Genomic DNA, 16,681 nt, shown 5'->3' on the forward strand with positions numbered 1-16,681 from the left:
CCCTTGGAAGCCTAGGACAAGGGCTGAGGAAAACAGAGGCTTTTGTTGCAGTAAATACAGCTATCCAAACCGGGAAATATTCTGTACAGTAAAAAGTATTCGATTGGTTCCAATACAATCCGTAAGACATTACATTCTTTGACTCATAAAGCATTGTGAAACCGTTGGCCGGGTTCGCTATCAGCACTTCTGTCCGTCGTCCTTCAGCACGCTAGAATATGCTACAGTAAATGCCCGTGTTTCCTCCGCCTCAACAGTTCAGAGCGTTCGCAACACGGATGATGTTGAAGAGTGTGGATATCATCGTAATAAAACAAGCAAGGAAAAGCGAATTCAAAGACTCGATCCATCAGCCAATTTCACATCCTTTAGGGCCGCAGAGTCTCGTCCCCTTCTTCATCCCCGCTCAACTCCATATCGCCATCACTCAGATCGCCCTGAGAAGCCTTCTGAGCCGCATCTCTCTCAGCGTATATTTCTTGTTTCCTCGCCTCCGCTTGTTGTAGGCAATCCACATATGTTCGGAATTTTACAATCTCTCGCAGCAGATAGGCGCTCTTGCGCTCCCAGTTGGCCATGGCCTTGCCCGCATTGTGACCTCTTGGTGTGAAGGCCAATAACATTGGGCTGCGAAGCTGATTGTGAGACTGTAGTTCCTGTTCGATGCTCTTGACATAAGTCGTGAGCGTTTCAAGCTGCTCCGTCTCTGTAGCATTGCTGGAACGCATACTCTGCGTTGGAGGTGCCCACTCGGCAATATGAATGCGATCCCCAGGTAGTTTACCGCGCCCACTGCTGGTAAAAGGGCCAGCTGCTTGGTCAAAACTTGGGCCGCGGATACTACCACTAGCAGCGCTCGACTTGCGCGCATGCGTCGCGCTGCTACCAGGACGGGGATTTCGTCCTCCGCTCTCGCCGGCCGTTGCAGACTCGTTGATGGCGTTTACCAAAGAATTATTGACAATGGCGCTGCTCCATCCATATTCGATGTTGCTTATTCCACCAACCAGGGGATGGGAACTGAGGCGTGCGCTCCAGTAGTTCGCGGTGTTGACAAACTCTCTGGTAATTTCTGGCGTGCCAACATGGAATAGATGAACAGCCCCCGTTGGTAGACTCAGGGCCCAGACATGCGGCCGTGATCGGGAGTAACCAGGTGGTGGCAAGGCCGAGGCCAGCGTCAAGCGAAGATTGAATGTGCCGAGATTCACCGCATTGTCTTGCCAATTGCCACCTCCAACAGGCCCGTTTAGCTTGCCCCCCTGCCGGGATCGACTCTTTTGGCGCAAGGATTTGCTCGCATTAAACGAGAACAAGCTAATCTGTCCTTTCTGGACCACAGCAAAGACCTCGGTCCAGTTACGATCCTTTGCTCGTTTCCCATAGCCATCCAAGTGGTGCTTATGCATGACCCTCCCTTCCTTCACCCACGGCGGACCAGCAAGCTCTAGAGATTCGTCTTCTAGGAACTGTGCGGAGGACATGTCAGCGCTCACTATGGACGGAACTGTTTCTTGGCCATTTGTATCTACATCACGGATAATGGCCTGACTGAGAGCGTTGGCGAAGCCAATTGATTTCTGATAGTCCCCTCGTGGCATGGAGGAAGCGAAAGAGTCTTGCGACATTGATCCCTGGGTCCTTCCCAGAGAATGCTTGCTCCATGTTGCGGAAGACATGGCCGGGCTCCACATCGAATTGCCATCGTCAAAGCTGGTGCGGCTTGAAGAAAACCCATTGCGGCCCAGGCCAGGGCGTGATCGGCTTTTTGATGTCCAGCGGGATGTGTTGTTACGGCTGCCATCGGCCGCCCGTCCACGAGTGGACAAAGTTTCTGAGGGCGCCTTGCTCAGAACGCTTGGGCTTCTCTTCAGCATGCCAATAACTGACAAGTTGCTCTGGGATGGGGCCACGTTGAGATTTTTTTCCTGTTCTGCCCCGAATAAAGGTAATCGTTGGTCACGAATGGAGGCATATATCGATTTCAGAACAATCTCAACTTGCTCCTCCCAGCCTTTCCTTGGTCCATTGTAAGGAGACTTGACCAACGGGCCACACTCATCAATGTCATTGTAGTTGGTCTCATTGCGAGGTGATGGACGAAATGAATGTCTATTCGTACGAGACGGATCCATTGCTTGTCGTGTCGGTTCTGGGGACAGAATTGGGTTCTTCTCGGGGAGAATGCTCGGCCGGACAAAAGCTCCGGGAGCCGACTCCGCAACGGCTTGTGTAATTGTTGTCATGGTGTTCTTGACGAACTGGCTTCGAGTCATTTTTGATTCAATATCTGCCAGATGGAGATCAGTGTTCAATAACATGATTGAGTAGCAAATCATGTGAATAACATCTAGGAAGTAGTTAGTAATCTTGTGCGAAGAATAATCAGCTCTTCTTCATCCAATGGTGACCCATACCTGTCGCTTTGAAGCCATGCATGGGGTTGCAATTACACCAGCGTTTCGAGAATGCAACCAAGATGCGATCTACCTGTTGAGTCTCGGCGCGAAGGACCAATCGTCCACAGATTTGGCGCAAGGAGACAAGAATATTCAGACCAGCAAAGTCATACATCTCCATATATGCCTGGAGCGTGCGCTGCCGAACTGGGCCCTGCTCTCCCATCCACGCAGCAGCCCTGTCCTTTTGAATGAAATCCTCGCCTCCGTCAAATATTCTCCGCGCCTTTTGGCGGTCATCTTCTGTCGGCTCCCCCATGACAAGCTCGGGTTCATCCAAACGCTTGTGCGATTTCATGGATTCCAATGTCGGCAATATCGTGGAACCAGATTCGTCAATCTCTTCGACAAGTACGCTGGGCGGCGCACTGGGAGCAGTTCTGTAGCCAGTTTCAGTCGAACTCGACGCAAGACTGACAGATCCAACACCATCCGCTAGCAAGTTAAGGCTAGTCTGTGTTGGAAGCTTGCTTCTGTTATCAAAATCCAGCACAGGTTTCTTTCTCCTGGCGCGAATCGTAGCATCTCGGTCTTCGGTGTCTTTCCGTCTTGTTGTTGCTGTTGAAGACGGCTTCTCGCTCTTTTTCTGATGCTTATGACGATGATCCGCATCGTCGCTTCCCGCCTCGAAATCCAGTGAGGAATTGCTTGCATCAAGAGTCTCGTAAGGTTGTTTTGATTTGGGGCGACATGGTGTGCCGTCCATTCGTTCGCTGTCGGATTCAGGGTTGACCTTTCGTATACGGGCATTCGGACTTGGTTCATAGTCCGGAGAGAAATCTCTCTTGTATTCTTCGTTTCTTGTCTCGCCGATGGTGTCGGACTTGGAACTGGGTGTATTGGTAATATCTGACAGTGGACGTGAAACGGCCACGCCCGTCAGACCAAGTCCAGTAACACCGTCCCGCAGATATGGATTCATGACTTGGCGTAAGCTACTTGTTGGGCTGCCCATATCTTGTCCAGACAGCTCATCTTTGGCTGTTCGGAAGTTTGATGAATCCAAAAGAGGTACTGGCGGTATAAGCTCGGGGTTTGGTAGAGGTTGAGCCTCATCGGCAACCGACTTTTTGCGGCGGCGAAAGAAGGAAGATTTCTTTTGCAGCGTGGGATGTTGATGAGAATGTGATGATGCGACATCTTTTGGAGGGGCAACGGAGGTTGAGGTGGTAGGGGTTGTGGGTTGTTGCTGGTGCAGCAGCGTGCGGTCAGGGGAAGAAATTGGTAAGCGAGAGGAGCTTGTTTGAGGTGCGGAAATACTGCTGTTTGAAGGGGCAGTCGACTTTGACGAGCCAAACACGCGTCTGAAAAATCCAGGTCGCTCTTTCGGTTGATGGTTCGCATTGGCCGTTGTAACAGACTCCTTGGACTTGCCATAGCCCACGCTGGGTGCAGGAGCAGATTCCAAGTCTTCAGCACGCATTGACGCCTGTGCCTGTGCAGAAGCTTGGTGCGCAGTCCCTCCTCGCCTATTTCTACCGGATGAGCTTCTCAAAGACCGACTCGTGCTACGCTTGCGTTCCAGTGTGCGAGGTTCGACTGGCTCCGGGGGTGGCGGTGGAATTGGACGGCCAGAGGCCTCGCGGCGAGGTCCGCTCGGTACCGTTGGTGTCGGGGCGGCGCCGTATTCGTCGCGGGCCATGGCGCCGGCAAAGTCGACGAGGAAAGGAGAAGATGAGGATGGCTGTGGGATCTGGGATTGCGACTGAGGTCCGTAGTCGAAACTAGCAGATCGTCCGGTTCTCGGTGCTAATCGCTGGTTCACCGTGCCGTGGGGATATCCCATATCAAGACTTGCACTGCTGCTGCTCTTGTTGCTTTGTCTACGGCCACGGGTATGACTGCTCCGAGGTGGCGTGCCAGGCTGTGGCTTGTAGGTCGTCTCTCTCATGCTGTTCAGGCGAGGGAATTGGCCCATGACATTATTGGAGGTGCTATTGCCGTGTCGTCCTCTTGAAGCAGGAGGGTTGCTGGGGCGCTTTGCAGAGTCGTCGACGACAATGCTGTCGACATCAGAGCTGCCAGATGATCGGCGCCAATGGCGGTTATGATTAACGGTATCGTTTCGTTCCCGTGAACTAGTGTTGGAATCGTCGGACCACGGCCTCGGAGAATATTCTTCGTCATAGACGGCGGTAGAAGTGTTGGCTCCTCTTTTGCCCCCAAAAGGCCCGTCTGCCGAGGACTGGCCAAAGGACATCTGGTCCAGTGACAGGAGCATGTTGACGACGAGAGAATCGCGAGTGATGTCTCGCGGCGACATGGAGAGATCGTGGGAGTCCCGTGGGCGTGGGGGGGTGCGAGCCGTGGCATTATCAGCCATGTTGGCATCCACGGTAGCGGTGGGTTTGTCTAAAAAGGAATCATTGGAAGCGAGACAGCGGCTACGGGACGATGCAGACGCCAATGCCGGTCGCAATGTAGACGCAGGCGTAGGCGTAGGCGTAGGCATAGGCGAAGGCGCAGACACAGGCGCAGGCGCAGACGCAGACACGAGCGGGCGGACAGAGGCGGCAGCAAACGCAGCCACGGGAGTCTCGCTGGAGACAATGCCAGTGCTAGGTATCGATGGAGTCGACAATGAGGAAGCGAGGGCTCCTTTTGGTGCTGGATGCTGGCGTGCCTTGCGGCCGTGACGGTGAATGCGGTGGTCCTTGTCGGCCGTCGAGGTGGGCGTCGAGGTGGTGGTCCCTGGATTGGTGGGTGCAGCAGTTTGCCGCTCCAGCTCAGGAGTCAAGGTACTGCTACTAGCAGCTTGAGCACCACCGACATGGAGGCTGGACACTCGGGGTGGCACCGTCACCGGCACCGGCTCAGGCACAGAACCAGGCACGGGCACGGGCGCTGCAGCAGGCGCTGGAGCAGGAGGCACAGAGGCAGCGCCGCCTGGTGGGAGCTGGCCAGGCTCGGGCGAGTTGGCGACGGGCGTAGGCGCTTCCAGCACGGTCGACAGGGCCCTGGGCTTGCCGGTCAGCGGCAGCCTGTGCAAAGACACGGCGGCTGACGACGATACGGGAGCAAGGGACGTCGACAGGTCGCGGGCGAGATATGTGAATGTTGTCTTGGAACGGTGTGCGGGCACCGTCGAAAGCAGCATTGTGGAGAACCGGCGCGAGTGAGCACCTGCAGCCAAGAGACATGGGCTGGAGGGCCAAGGACCCGCGCAGTAAGGGTCAACGGGTCCGGACTGGCCACTAGCACGATCTTGTGCAAGCTCGAGCTGCCTCCAGTCTTGCCTGGCGCCAGCCAAGTCCAGCAGCAAGTACGGATGCCTGCCTCGCTTCCTCGCGGCTTCTGGCTCAATGTGGCGACGCCCGCTCAGGTTCGTGCCAGGGGTTCACATGTCCAGGCCTTGCGAGATCAAGAATCTGGCCCAATGGGGGAAAGCCTGCTGACCCCAGCTCCAGTCTCCAATTGAGTCCAACGCCAAAAGAATTCAAGAATAAATGGGAGAGGCAAAGGGAGAACAGGGGAGAGGGGGAGAGGAAAAGGAGAAGGGAAAAGAGAAACCACAAATGTGCCAGTAGGGCTGGCCGATGGCTCCCATATAGACCACTGGCTAAGTCGCGTTTCCTTTGTTTGTTTCTTGTCGTGGTCCGTTATTCATGCACGGGATATACAGTACATACATACATACATAGTCAAGCGAGCCAAGGGCAGAACCAAACGCCATCATCTGCCGGCTCCAGGAGAGCGCCGCATAGTCCCCTTGCTGTCACTTGTTTTAACCAGGCCATGCAACCACGCTCCAACTCGATGTTGACCATTTCGACAGGGGGCCGCCGGCATGTTACATGTCTAAACGCAAAGAGATGGGAACCGGCCAGCCACAAGCCGTCCTACTGGCTGGGTTGTTTTCCATCCGAAGGCTCACGTCCATGCTCGACGATTCTATTGACTCCATCCGATACAGCTGTCGGCCCAACACAAACATGAAACAGCACTTGGACGATACATACATGCGAGGAGGACGCGCAGGCTGCAGGCTCTCGCATCGCCGCTCTAAGCTGTCTGTCCATAGGCCCAATGTGTGTTCTGGTCCGGTAGCGCCCATCAGCAAACAATTCAATCCGCGGGGATAATCCGTCTATGCGGTACTGTCCTTGAAGCATCATGGTCAGGCAGTAATACAATATCGAGACTGTCGAGGGTTTTTCAGGCGCCCCCGGGCCAGACGGGGTACGCAGGAGACGCTGGACGAGTCAAATACCAAAGCAAGTCCTCCTCTACCACACCACATCCCAGCATCGCAGGCCCTAGAGAGATGAATTGTCAAGTTCATTCGCCAGTGGCCAGTAGTCCTCCACCTCCAGAGCTGCCCCGCCCAGAATCGAGGGTTGAGACTCGAGAGCTGACCCCTTGGCAGCAGACGTTGTGGATCGCCCGCTCAAAGTGGCTGGGAGACCAACATTTGAAAGTTCTGCTCCCCTGTCGGTTGTCACTCACTGGTCGGCCCCCTTTTCTTAAATGTTCCAATGCGGTTTGGACTCTATCAAATCAATCATGAACCTGGCAGGGGTCTCATGTGTCTGCTTGTTGGTTGCAAGCAAACAGGTAAAGAATCTGGCCACCGCTTAGTAGGGTTCATTCACATCGGCTCTGTATGTACGGAGCATGTGGAAAGAAACTCGCACGAGTTGCAGGTCAACCATTCCAGAGAAAGTCGAGTATGATTCAACATCCCAACAGTTGCATTCCTGCGTCCTTCGGGAACCCTTCTTTTGTGCTCCGTACCGAGTACTCGGCTGCCAATTGTCCCCTCGAGCTGCATCTTCCATTGCACCAAACACCACCATGCTAATTTCTAGTCGAAATACTATATACCCTGTGTGGACTTGGCCTAGAGCTCAGCGGCGCATAGGAATGCTACATGCCTTTTGTCGTCTCGTACAAGAACGGATGGCTTGAGTGGATCTCGCCCGCCCGCCATTTCCACCTTGGGTAAAGTATGTACCGAGTACAGTCGACAATCTCTGTCCAGATCTCGTTTAGTCTCATACATACATCTCCATGTACATCTGTATTTCGCCATACAAGACTAGCATCTGATAAGGAATAATACCGTCGACCCGTCTATGCATCATGAGGCACCGAGGCCACCAGGTAGGTCTTGGTTCCTTTTCTTCCCTCGACTATTACTCCGTCCATTCCTCACACGTCCATCTCTACGCAGCCACCAACCAGTGTGAAACGCACTTCCAGTCCAAGCATTACATTACTCTGTCCAAATACACGTGCAGAGGCAGCAGGCTGTCGGTACAGCCGAGTTCCACAAAATGATGCATCCGTACGACCTCCTTTCCCAACGGAGCATCAAATAGCGCTGACTTGGCGTTTCGGGAGCGGGAGCGGGAGCAATAGCATGAATTGTCGCGATGCATCTATGCCCACTTCCTCACCGCATAATCCAACATACATACAACAGCTCGCCTATTTCGCACACGAATGGAGCCTAGACCGCAATTACAAAAGTCGATTGTGCATCACATGCTAGACACGTGGCGCCCCTATACGCGCTCGCACCAAAAAAACAAGAATCGCCCTTCTAAATCTGCCACTTGCGGACATCAAACGTCTTGTTGTCAAACAAACCACTGGACGCAATGCGTTACAGGTTCCGACAATGATGGGCCCAATCGCATCCGGTGCCACCAACATGAAATCCGGTGCCAAACCTCCAGATATTCGCACACGTCAGCTCAACGCATGTACATACAAGATTCCCTGCTCGTCACGGGTCCCCCCTCCAGGTATTCCATCTCGGCCGAAAAATACGGGGGGCATCCCAGTCCAAAGAGCTTGTCGCCGTCCACACGGAACCACCTGGCCTAAACACCCAGAGGCTGCGGCATGTCTGGCGTGGCATTGTACGCAATCCTGCCGGCTGGCAAGAAAAACAATGCCACCAGCGCGCCGCCTCGGACCTGCGGATAGTGGTGCGTCCCGGGCCCAGGCGAGGTCCAGCCGGCGCCCTGCCAGCCCTGCATCCCCATCAGTTCTGCTGTGTCGTCAATCTGCACGACGCAGTTGATCTCCCCGTATGGGTGTTTGTGGTACTGGCCCTTGAATTCCTCCTGGCTGTTCATGTACACTGTTGTGATGCTGAAATAGCGAGTCGCCGCAGAGGGAAGCGCAATCTTGCCTCGTTTGTAGTTGGGGCCCGAGATTTCCGTCTCGGCGACCCAGCCTTCCGTGAGGCCTTGCTTGATGTACGTGCAGAAGTCTTCGTAGAATGGGTTTCCACGGCCAAATTCCTTGTTTAGCCTTTCCTCGAGGTCCTTTCCGGGCGTTCTGTACATTGGGCGTACTGGTGATGAGCGAGTGTTGGCGCGTCGGGCAGCAGGCATACGGAAGACTTACAAGTCTTGCACCGTCGTAAAGAACTCGGCACAGCGCTCAACAAATTTCTGAGCTGTCGGGTATTTTGTTACGTCCAGCACCGCCGCCGCGTCACTTGATCGATCCATTTTGCCGAGCTGCCACCAGAGAAGCTTAAACAGTCTACCCGACTTGGTTCCCAAGTACGGAGCTACACACTCAACGTGGTTGCTGTATGACAGCGGCATGGGTGAATCTACCTAATAAGTACCTACCTAAGTAGGTAGGTAGGTAATCAACAATTGGTTGCAACACATCGAGTTAGGAGGCGTCTGGTGCGGGGATCCGATCTCACCTTCCGATGAGCGGGACTCAACATCGGCTCCCCGTCGCCGGGAACGACTGCCGGCAAAGGTCAAGTTCTTGGTACCAAGTACCATGGCAAAATTTGCACCAGTAGGGCGACCTCATTCCTCTACGCCGAAATTTTGGGCCCTCGGTCCTATTGTAGATCACACGCTTACTCCGTTATATCCGATATACCATGTTGCTTCCCGTCCAAATGCCGGGCAAAACGCTTTCCAGGTTCCACATATACAAGGTCATGTAACTCCCAGGTGATGTATTCGCAGCTTCTAAACCTACATGGTCGCATTACGGCAAAACCCGGCTTCAGTAACGAGATTTGGCGGCTCGCCTCCGGGAGATCGTCCGTTTCTATAGCTCCATAGTCTGCTTAGCTCCTTGACCATGACGTCCGTCTTCGTCCGCTTCCTGCCCCTGATTCCGTGGACTTCGACGGGTGTTGATATGTGCCCGGTTCCAAATCCCTCTGTTCCCAAATAAGAAATATCGAACGCTTCTCTTGCATTCTCCATGGCATCACCCTCCTTGCCGAACTTGATAACTTCCTCCATAAACGCGTTCTCTTCGTCGGCGCCTATGAATTCACCTGTTTTCTTGTCACGCTCCAATGGAAACATGCCGTTCAAATAGTGTTGGTTCAACTGGTGTCCACCACTTCCAGTCGCGCGGTTGAATAGCCGTCCAAGAAACCGAGGAAGCTGATGGGAGCCCATCCTGTTTGTAGCGAAATGCAACACTCCCCACATGGCAACGAAATCAGTGGAATGTGCATAATGTTCTACATGACCGATGGCCCTATCTTTGGCCGCGGACGATACACGTGAAGAGGAGAAAGACTCAGATGTCCCGGAGGTCGTCAAGGTAAATGGATCTCCTCCCTTGGCATGTCCATTTGTTGCACCGACAGGGCTAGTGACCGGTGTTGAAAAGCTTGACTCCGAGACGAATGTTCTGATGGCGACCAGAGGGTTGGTCGCTGATAGATTCTGGGAGGCAACGTGGCGATGGGGGTTGTTGAAGTGATTTGCCGCATTTCCAAATGTGTATACTTCGAGTTTAGACAGAAGGTCTTGTGGCATCTCCTGCAGCAACCAATCCAGAACTAAGCCACCTTCTATGCCGCCCTGGGAATGTAATATGAAAACAACTTTGGATTTGCTAGGGTCGTATAGCACATCCCGAAGGATCTTGTAGCAAATACGCACGTCAGACGTGGCATAGGTGAAGTTGCGCTGAATCAAGCACTCAATAACATCGAAGAGTATTCCCGACGTTCGGTTGTGAATGCCTAGGATTGGACGCCCAAAGGTGATGGCCAATCTATTCAGGTTGGCCGTCATCCAGTGTTCTCTGTGGGAAACAGGTCAGTGATTATCGCCTACGCGGTTATTTTGGTTCAAAGTACAAGATCTTGCCTACCCAACTGCGACGCCATTAAGAAAAACCCATTGTTCATGTGCATGTTCGGGACGTGCTTTCGCATACTTTTCGTCCGAGTGAAAGGTGATATCTTTTCCATTGAGTAATTTGCACAGCGCCCAGTTCAAAGTCATAAAACCCCCAACACCGAGCGCGATAATCCAAACGGGGAAAATAATACCCAGGGGCAAAACCAAAATGAATGCAAGCTGTAGAAGCACCAGTATGAAATGGATTAGAATGCAAAAAATATTCTTCCTGCTGGGGTATAGTTCGTCGAGTTCACCAGAACCGCAGGGCCTGATAGGCAACAGGATCCACGGCAATGCCCAGCAGTACACGAAAAAGTAGTGCACGTCCTTCAGAAGAAGCTTAAATGGGAAATCAGTGTAGGAGTAATTGATGACCGACGTGCCACCAATCTGGGATCTGTAAAATTCCGTTGCAGTCCCCATGGCTGTACACGGCGCATGCCAGAAGCACTGGCACCAGAACAGTCAAGGGGCTTTGAAACGGTCGTCTCCTTCTTGACGCTATGTGCTTGGGAAGTATCGTCAAGACTCAAGAGACTTGAGCAAGACTTGACCTCGGGCGAGAATTTAAAGAACAAAGAGCCGGTTTGGCAAGGGCATCGTCACATGCCAAGGAATCAAGGATGATGATGTGGTGGTCAGCCATGCCCAGGGCTGAGCTAGTTCCTAGTCAGCTGGGCGTCGAATGGTCGATCGTGATGGGCAAAAGCAACACAAGCCAAGGCTGCTAGCGCTTGGCGTCGGAGGAGGAGAGGCGGTGCACCCAAGCTGGTGAGAGAGACAAATTTGAAGTAAATTTATACCAAAAACGTACAAATAAGGCGTCGGTGGGAAGTGAGAAGTCTGGTGGGCTGGAGACATCGACTGACTGGGTATTTAGCAGAAGATTGGCGGAGCGCAGCACAAAGCACGACACAGGGGGCAGCAAGGTACGGAATCAAATGGGAAGGAGCAACGGACCATCTTGAAACCAGTTGACACTGGACGACGTGGATACTAGGTACCTAAGTAGTTGGCGGACAGAGCAGGGCTCCTACAGAATAGTCAAAAAGTGCTACTTAAGTACCATATGTCGGTAGGATATTTAATGTTCTTCTAAGCTGTCTTGTGACTCTGACGATAAAGCGTCCATGGGTGGCATCCCTTTTAACGTTGAGCCGCGTCTCCCCGCCCATCCTCCCCGTCAGCCACATTGGATGCCGTCTGGGGAACCAAGTGCCGTGCGTGGCGAAGCGACCAGCAATTCATCGCCACAAGAGAACAAATGCAGGAGCTGTCCGACATGCATCCCTAATTTGGAGGCTGCTGTTTCTTTTTGGAAAAGACAAAACCGGGGGTGCTGCTCGATTCAGACGGCGGCGGACTCGGCAGCTTGTCGTGTGCCAACGTTTTTTTATGGGCATTTTGGGTCTATGACGAGGTCAAACTATGTATAAGATTATTGGTGCCGTAAATTCAAGCAACCATCGTGCGTGAATTTGCCAAAGACTTTCGGAACGCCTTTGTAATCCAGCCAGACCACTATCATATTTTCCATAAGTCCCTAGTAGTACCCCTACTGCTCTTGATGAGGATACCAAAGCTTTCTCACCGAAACCCAACTGGTTCTAGAACAACCAGCACTGAGACCGGGTCCTTAGGCCCCCATCCGCCCTACCCTATAACAATTTGCGTCGTCTTGGCAGGGAAAACACCGTTTGAATAGCTCGCCACCGTCTCATTCCGTTTATCCCCAGATCTACTGATGCCATCTGCCTGTCGCCAGCCTTTGCAAACCATGACCTCGCCTAGTGGCGTGCAGAATTGAATCAGCCAAACACTCTCTGCACGTCACCTCCGTCTGCCCCAGGCAGGAGAGGAAATCAAGCCCCGTGACAGGTATTGATGCCCAACATCGAACACGATATGCAACCTCACCGTCTCTTTAGTCGCGTCCAAAGACCACAAAGGCAGAAGAAGCTTGCCCTCTGCACAGCCTCCCGTATCAACTGACCTGGCTGCAATGCGGCCTGACTTGGATAGTCCAGCCAGCCAGCCAGCCACAATGAATAAAACACCATCCAGTCACACCGCCGGCAATCCCACGAATCTCTTGGTCATGGCTTCACCCTTGTTTCCCCCGGCCACGTATTTCACAACACGTCCGGAAGTCAGCGAAGTTGTTCACGCCGAGAATGTGACATGTTGAAGCACGCCCATGCCGTGTGGGTTTCCCAAAAGCCCACGATGCTAGCGTCCTGCGCGGGTCTACGTCACAGCAAACCCCACGATCCCACGATCTTTTTTTTTTCTTCTCTTTCCTCCTTTTGAGAGGAGCCCAGTGTTGGGCACCTGCAGCCCCGCAGGTTCTAGATCAATCGACCTGTAAATCCGGGGGGCCGCTGCGCCTGCGAATATGACAGCGCTGCGAGGATCGGATGGTGAGCGATTCAACAATGTGAGTGCTCGGCAACTCCCATTCGTGCCACGAGGGTAAATTCCGCCACAAGTCGGGCGAGAAAGTCGGCGCCTGCCGGATGCATCATGCTTTTAATTAAGAACCCTGAAACAAGAAAAAAAAAATCATGCAACTTGCGCTGCTGGACTCCAGTATGGAGAATTCAACATTGCCACAACAGTAGATACAAAAAAAAGAAAAAAATAGTGAGCCAAGCAAAACGTTGCTCTCCTTGCATCGTTCGTTTCACCTTTTTGCATGACCTATTTCCCTTTCCCATTTCGGGCTGCAGCTCAAGTCACTCGACGTTTCCCGGAAAGTGGCGTTTGCTGCGGTCGCCGCATGGCGTCGGGAACCCCCCTGAGCGGCGTATTGGCGACGGTTGCGGCTCTGCCAAAGGTCAAGGTCAGCTGGTACCCAAGTACCGGGTTTGGCGACACGTCAACGGGCTTGGAATACTCCGTTTGTACATATACGTACTTACTTACATAGTCCTTCCGAAAGATGGAGGAATGCATCATGGCGATGGTGGTGGCTGCAGATGACAGCAAAATCTTATCGCCTCCATGTCCGCTCGACTCAATTCCGGGCAATACACCATTTTCGTGGCTGACCCTGGCAACATGGACACCCCTTCACATGCAAGACTTTCTTTCCCATCTTTTTGTTCACCGCGTTTCTGGTACTCAACTGGCAGCGTTGTCGGGAGTGATCGGCAACAGTCGTCGCTGTGATTCGATACCGGTCCTTCGCACGTCAACAAGTAGGCAAGGTACCTTGCGTCATTCCCAGCATGGCGCAACAACACGACGAGATTGAAAGAGGCGCCTTGACTCAAACAAGTGGGGTCAGAAGTTCAGAACTCTTAGAAACTGTGGGACAGAGCCAACTCGGTCCGCCTCCGAATAGTTTATACCTGCGGCGATGCGGTGTAACTGTGAGCTAAGCTGACGCCCTGTCAGGCCACGTCGCGGCGACTCTCACGCCGGCTGTTTCGGCGTAACTGAGCAGAATGGCCAAGTTTATGTAGTATTTGGGTCGAGTTGAATGCAGGGGAGTCGGCGTTGACACATGTTGTATTCGGCCCTCTATAATTAATATAGTATTGCAAGGATCTAGCTACCTAGGTATTCGTAAACACACCAACATCAAACACCATGAGCCCTAGTCTAGTCTGAAAATTGCCCAACTCGAAACAAAAGTAACAAGAAATCTAAAATTGACAGGACGGGATGCTTCGCGTCATTTCGCATGACGCTGGCGGTATCGATTCCACATTGATCGTTCTAGCGAGCCAAGTCGCGACGCGTGGATGGCATCATTCTGCTGTACATCTTTCATCTGTGGCCTTTCTGGATCCTGTCCCAAATCGGCAGACACCTCTATAATGGTTTCGTATCTCGTTCAAGTCGTAACGAATGCGCTCAGTCCTTGGACTTGTGCATGGAGCCGGTGACGTAGTTCTCAGAGCCGAGACCGTTAATGATCTCAACGTCCTCGGGCAGCAGCTGGAAGTCAAAGCTATCCAGGTTGCTCTGGATGCGAGACGCCGTCAAGCTCTTGGGGAGGACAACATTGCCTCTGGCGGCGTTCCAGTTCAGCAAGATCTGGGCTGGAGTCCTGTTGTACTTCTTGGCAATGGCAGCAATGGTGGGATCTTCCAATTTATTGCCACGGGCTAGAGGAGAGTAGGCCTCAATTTTGATGCCGTGCTTGTTGCAAAGCTCGACGAGAGCCTCACGCTGGCAGAAGGGATGCACCTCAACCTGATTGACAGCAGGCACAACGGTTGCGTTGTTGAGGAGGTTCTCAATGTGGGCGGCTCCAAAGTTGGAAACGCCAATCGACTTGACCTTGCCCAGTTTCTGGGCAGTCTCAAGCGCACGCCAGCTCTCGAGACGCTTCTTCTCATCCTCGGCAGGAGAATGGATCAGGTAAAGGTCAAGATAATCAAGGCCAAACTTGTCCAGAGAGGTGCAAAGGGCATTAAACGTGGCCTCGTAGCCATGGTCCGAGTCCCAGAGTTTGGAGCAGATGAAGATGTCCTCACGAGGGGTGCCAGTCTTCTCAAGCCAGCGGCGAATAGCACGACCACAAGCCTCCTCGTTGGCATATCGGGCAGCGGAATCGATGTGACGGTAGCCGGCGTCAAGGGCAGCAGTGACGGCATCCTCGGTCTCCTGGCCGTTAGGCGCCTTGTAGACACCGAGGGCCACCTGAGGGATGGAGTTGCCATCGTTCAACTTGATAGATGCTACGGATGAGACAGAGCTGCTGTGAGACCGACTCTGAACGGCAGCCTTCTTGACTGAGATCTGGCGCTCAGGAGAGGTCTCGGGAGTGATGGCGGAGGGAGCCATTGTATATGTCGAAGAGTTGTTTCGTGGGGGGGAAAAGACGTGCAAAACTCGTGCGAACCTGCCGCAGAAACAAAATCAAGACCCAAGGTGTAGGGGAGTCGTGCTACAAGTAGCAATATTAGAGGTACTTGTAAGATTGGAAGAAGTGACGGTGAAGAGTCTGAGCTTCAACTTGGACATGGAGGGGCTGGCACAAGTCTTTTATATTTTGAAAAGACGGCAACAGTTCCTGCAATGTCTCGCGGATACCGACCAGAACCCCTGGTTTTTGGATCAAAGCTGCGTACCTAGCACATCCGCGTCGATAGATACGTTTACTTTGATACCGTCATCATGGCACTCAAGGCACTCTGGGTCCAACAAGACCGTCTTCGTTATAAAAGCACGCCCCCTGAGTGGAGCACGTACATACGCCCAAAGAAGCGCGACTGACGAGTCAGGTTTGAAGAAGACTGGCAGCATCGCCCTGCCAAGGGCGTGTAAACCACCAGTCGTTGGTGTCTTGGTGTCTATTTTGGAGCGACAAGTGGACATGTTAGTGGATAAGGTTGCGATAACACGACTGCGGCATTTTATCAGGAGAAGCCCCGGTGTTTTTTCATATGTATGTACATATGTATGTGTTTCGTTTTCGTGTCCCCAGTGTTTCTGGCCGTACTTGTGCAGCAAACCGTCGCAACGTGGGTTGTAATGGAGATTGCTTGGAGGCATCATGACGATGGTCAGTGGAGACAAGGGAGGCCGGTAGAAACCACAGACGAGATCCTAGCAAGATCCATCGATCCACTTATTGAGACGGAACTCAGAAGCTTCATTGGTATCCGGCGACCGCTTTGAGAATTTTTTCCGGCTGGTTGCTCTCTGCCTACCGTATTATTCGTGTCAGGACGGCTTTCGCTGCTCACGTTGCCGCATGCGTTGGCGAGACGGTATAGTAATCGCAGGCTTCACTTTTTCGCCTGGTTTCTATGCGGGTACGTGGTGAAGGACGGTTTCCAACGTGTGTACCATAGCAATTGAGCGAGCCACCTATATCACCGCCCTGGGCGAATGGCTGGGACGGCGAATCCGAGTACATAACTTGTTGTCAGCTCAGCGCAGGATCGCCCCGTGGAAGTCGTGAGGGAGGCAAGACTGAGAACGAAAGTGAAAGCTATAAGTGAGAGGAGACCAGGTAGTGAGACAATAATACACATGAGTCGACCCTTGGAATATGGCACGCATATGCGAGCACTTTCCGTAATACAAGGCTTCGCTCGGAAGGTAAGCACACAATAACGAATTGATTGG

At 52.9% G+C, this 16,681-nt stretch overlaps 4 protein-coding genes across 4 annotated transcripts; all 4 read right to left on the reverse strand.

The window, feature by feature from the left end:
- Positions 1-368: 368 nt before the first annotated feature.
- On the reverse strand, positions 369-5,556 carry MAA_04635 (guanine nucleotide exchange factor; the record flags this gene model as incomplete). Its single annotated transcript, XM_007822731.1, has 2 exons — positions 369-2,350; positions 2,418-5,556. 2 exons carry the CDS (start codon positions 5,554-5,556, stop codon positions 369-371), a joined length of 5,121 nt encoding a protein of 1,706 aa, XP_007820922.1.
- Positions 5,557-8,287: 2,731 nt separating this feature from the next.
- MAA_04634 (p-hydroxylaminobenzoate lyase) lies at positions 8,288-8,926 on the reverse strand (the record flags this gene model as incomplete). The annotated part of the gene is made up of 2 exons (XM_007822730.1): positions 8,288-8,750; positions 8,820-8,926. The coding sequence occupies 2 exons, from the start codon at positions 8,924-8,926 to the stop codon at positions 8,288-8,290; spliced, it is 570 nt and encodes a 189-aa protein (XP_007820921.1).
- Positions 8,927-9,418: 492 nt separating this feature from the next.
- On the reverse strand, positions 9,419-11,017 carry MAA_04633 (uncharacterized protein; the record flags this gene model as incomplete). Its single annotated transcript, XM_007822729.2, has 2 exons — positions 9,419-10,493; positions 10,563-11,017. 2 exons carry the CDS (start codon positions 11,015-11,017, stop codon positions 9,419-9,421), a joined length of 1,530 nt encoding a protein of 509 aa, XP_007820920.2.
- Positions 11,018-14,455: 3,438 nt separating this feature from the next.
- On the reverse strand, positions 14,456-15,391 carry MAA_04632 (uncharacterized protein; the record flags this gene model as incomplete). The annotated part of the gene is made up of 1 exon (XM_007822728.1): positions 14,456-15,391. One exon carries the CDS (start codon positions 15,389-15,391, stop codon positions 14,456-14,458), a length of 936 nt encoding a protein of 311 aa, XP_007820919.1.
- Positions 15,392-16,681: the final 1,290 nt, after the last annotated feature.

The sequence above is a fragment of the Metarhizium robertsii genome (assembly GCF_000187425.2).
Source record: "Metarhizium robertsii ARSEF 23 chromosome Unknown MAA_Scf_1, whole genome shotgun sequence".
In the NCBI taxonomy this organism is placed as follows: Eukaryota; Fungi; Ascomycota; class Sordariomycetes; order Hypocreales; family Clavicipitaceae; genus Metarhizium; species Metarhizium robertsii.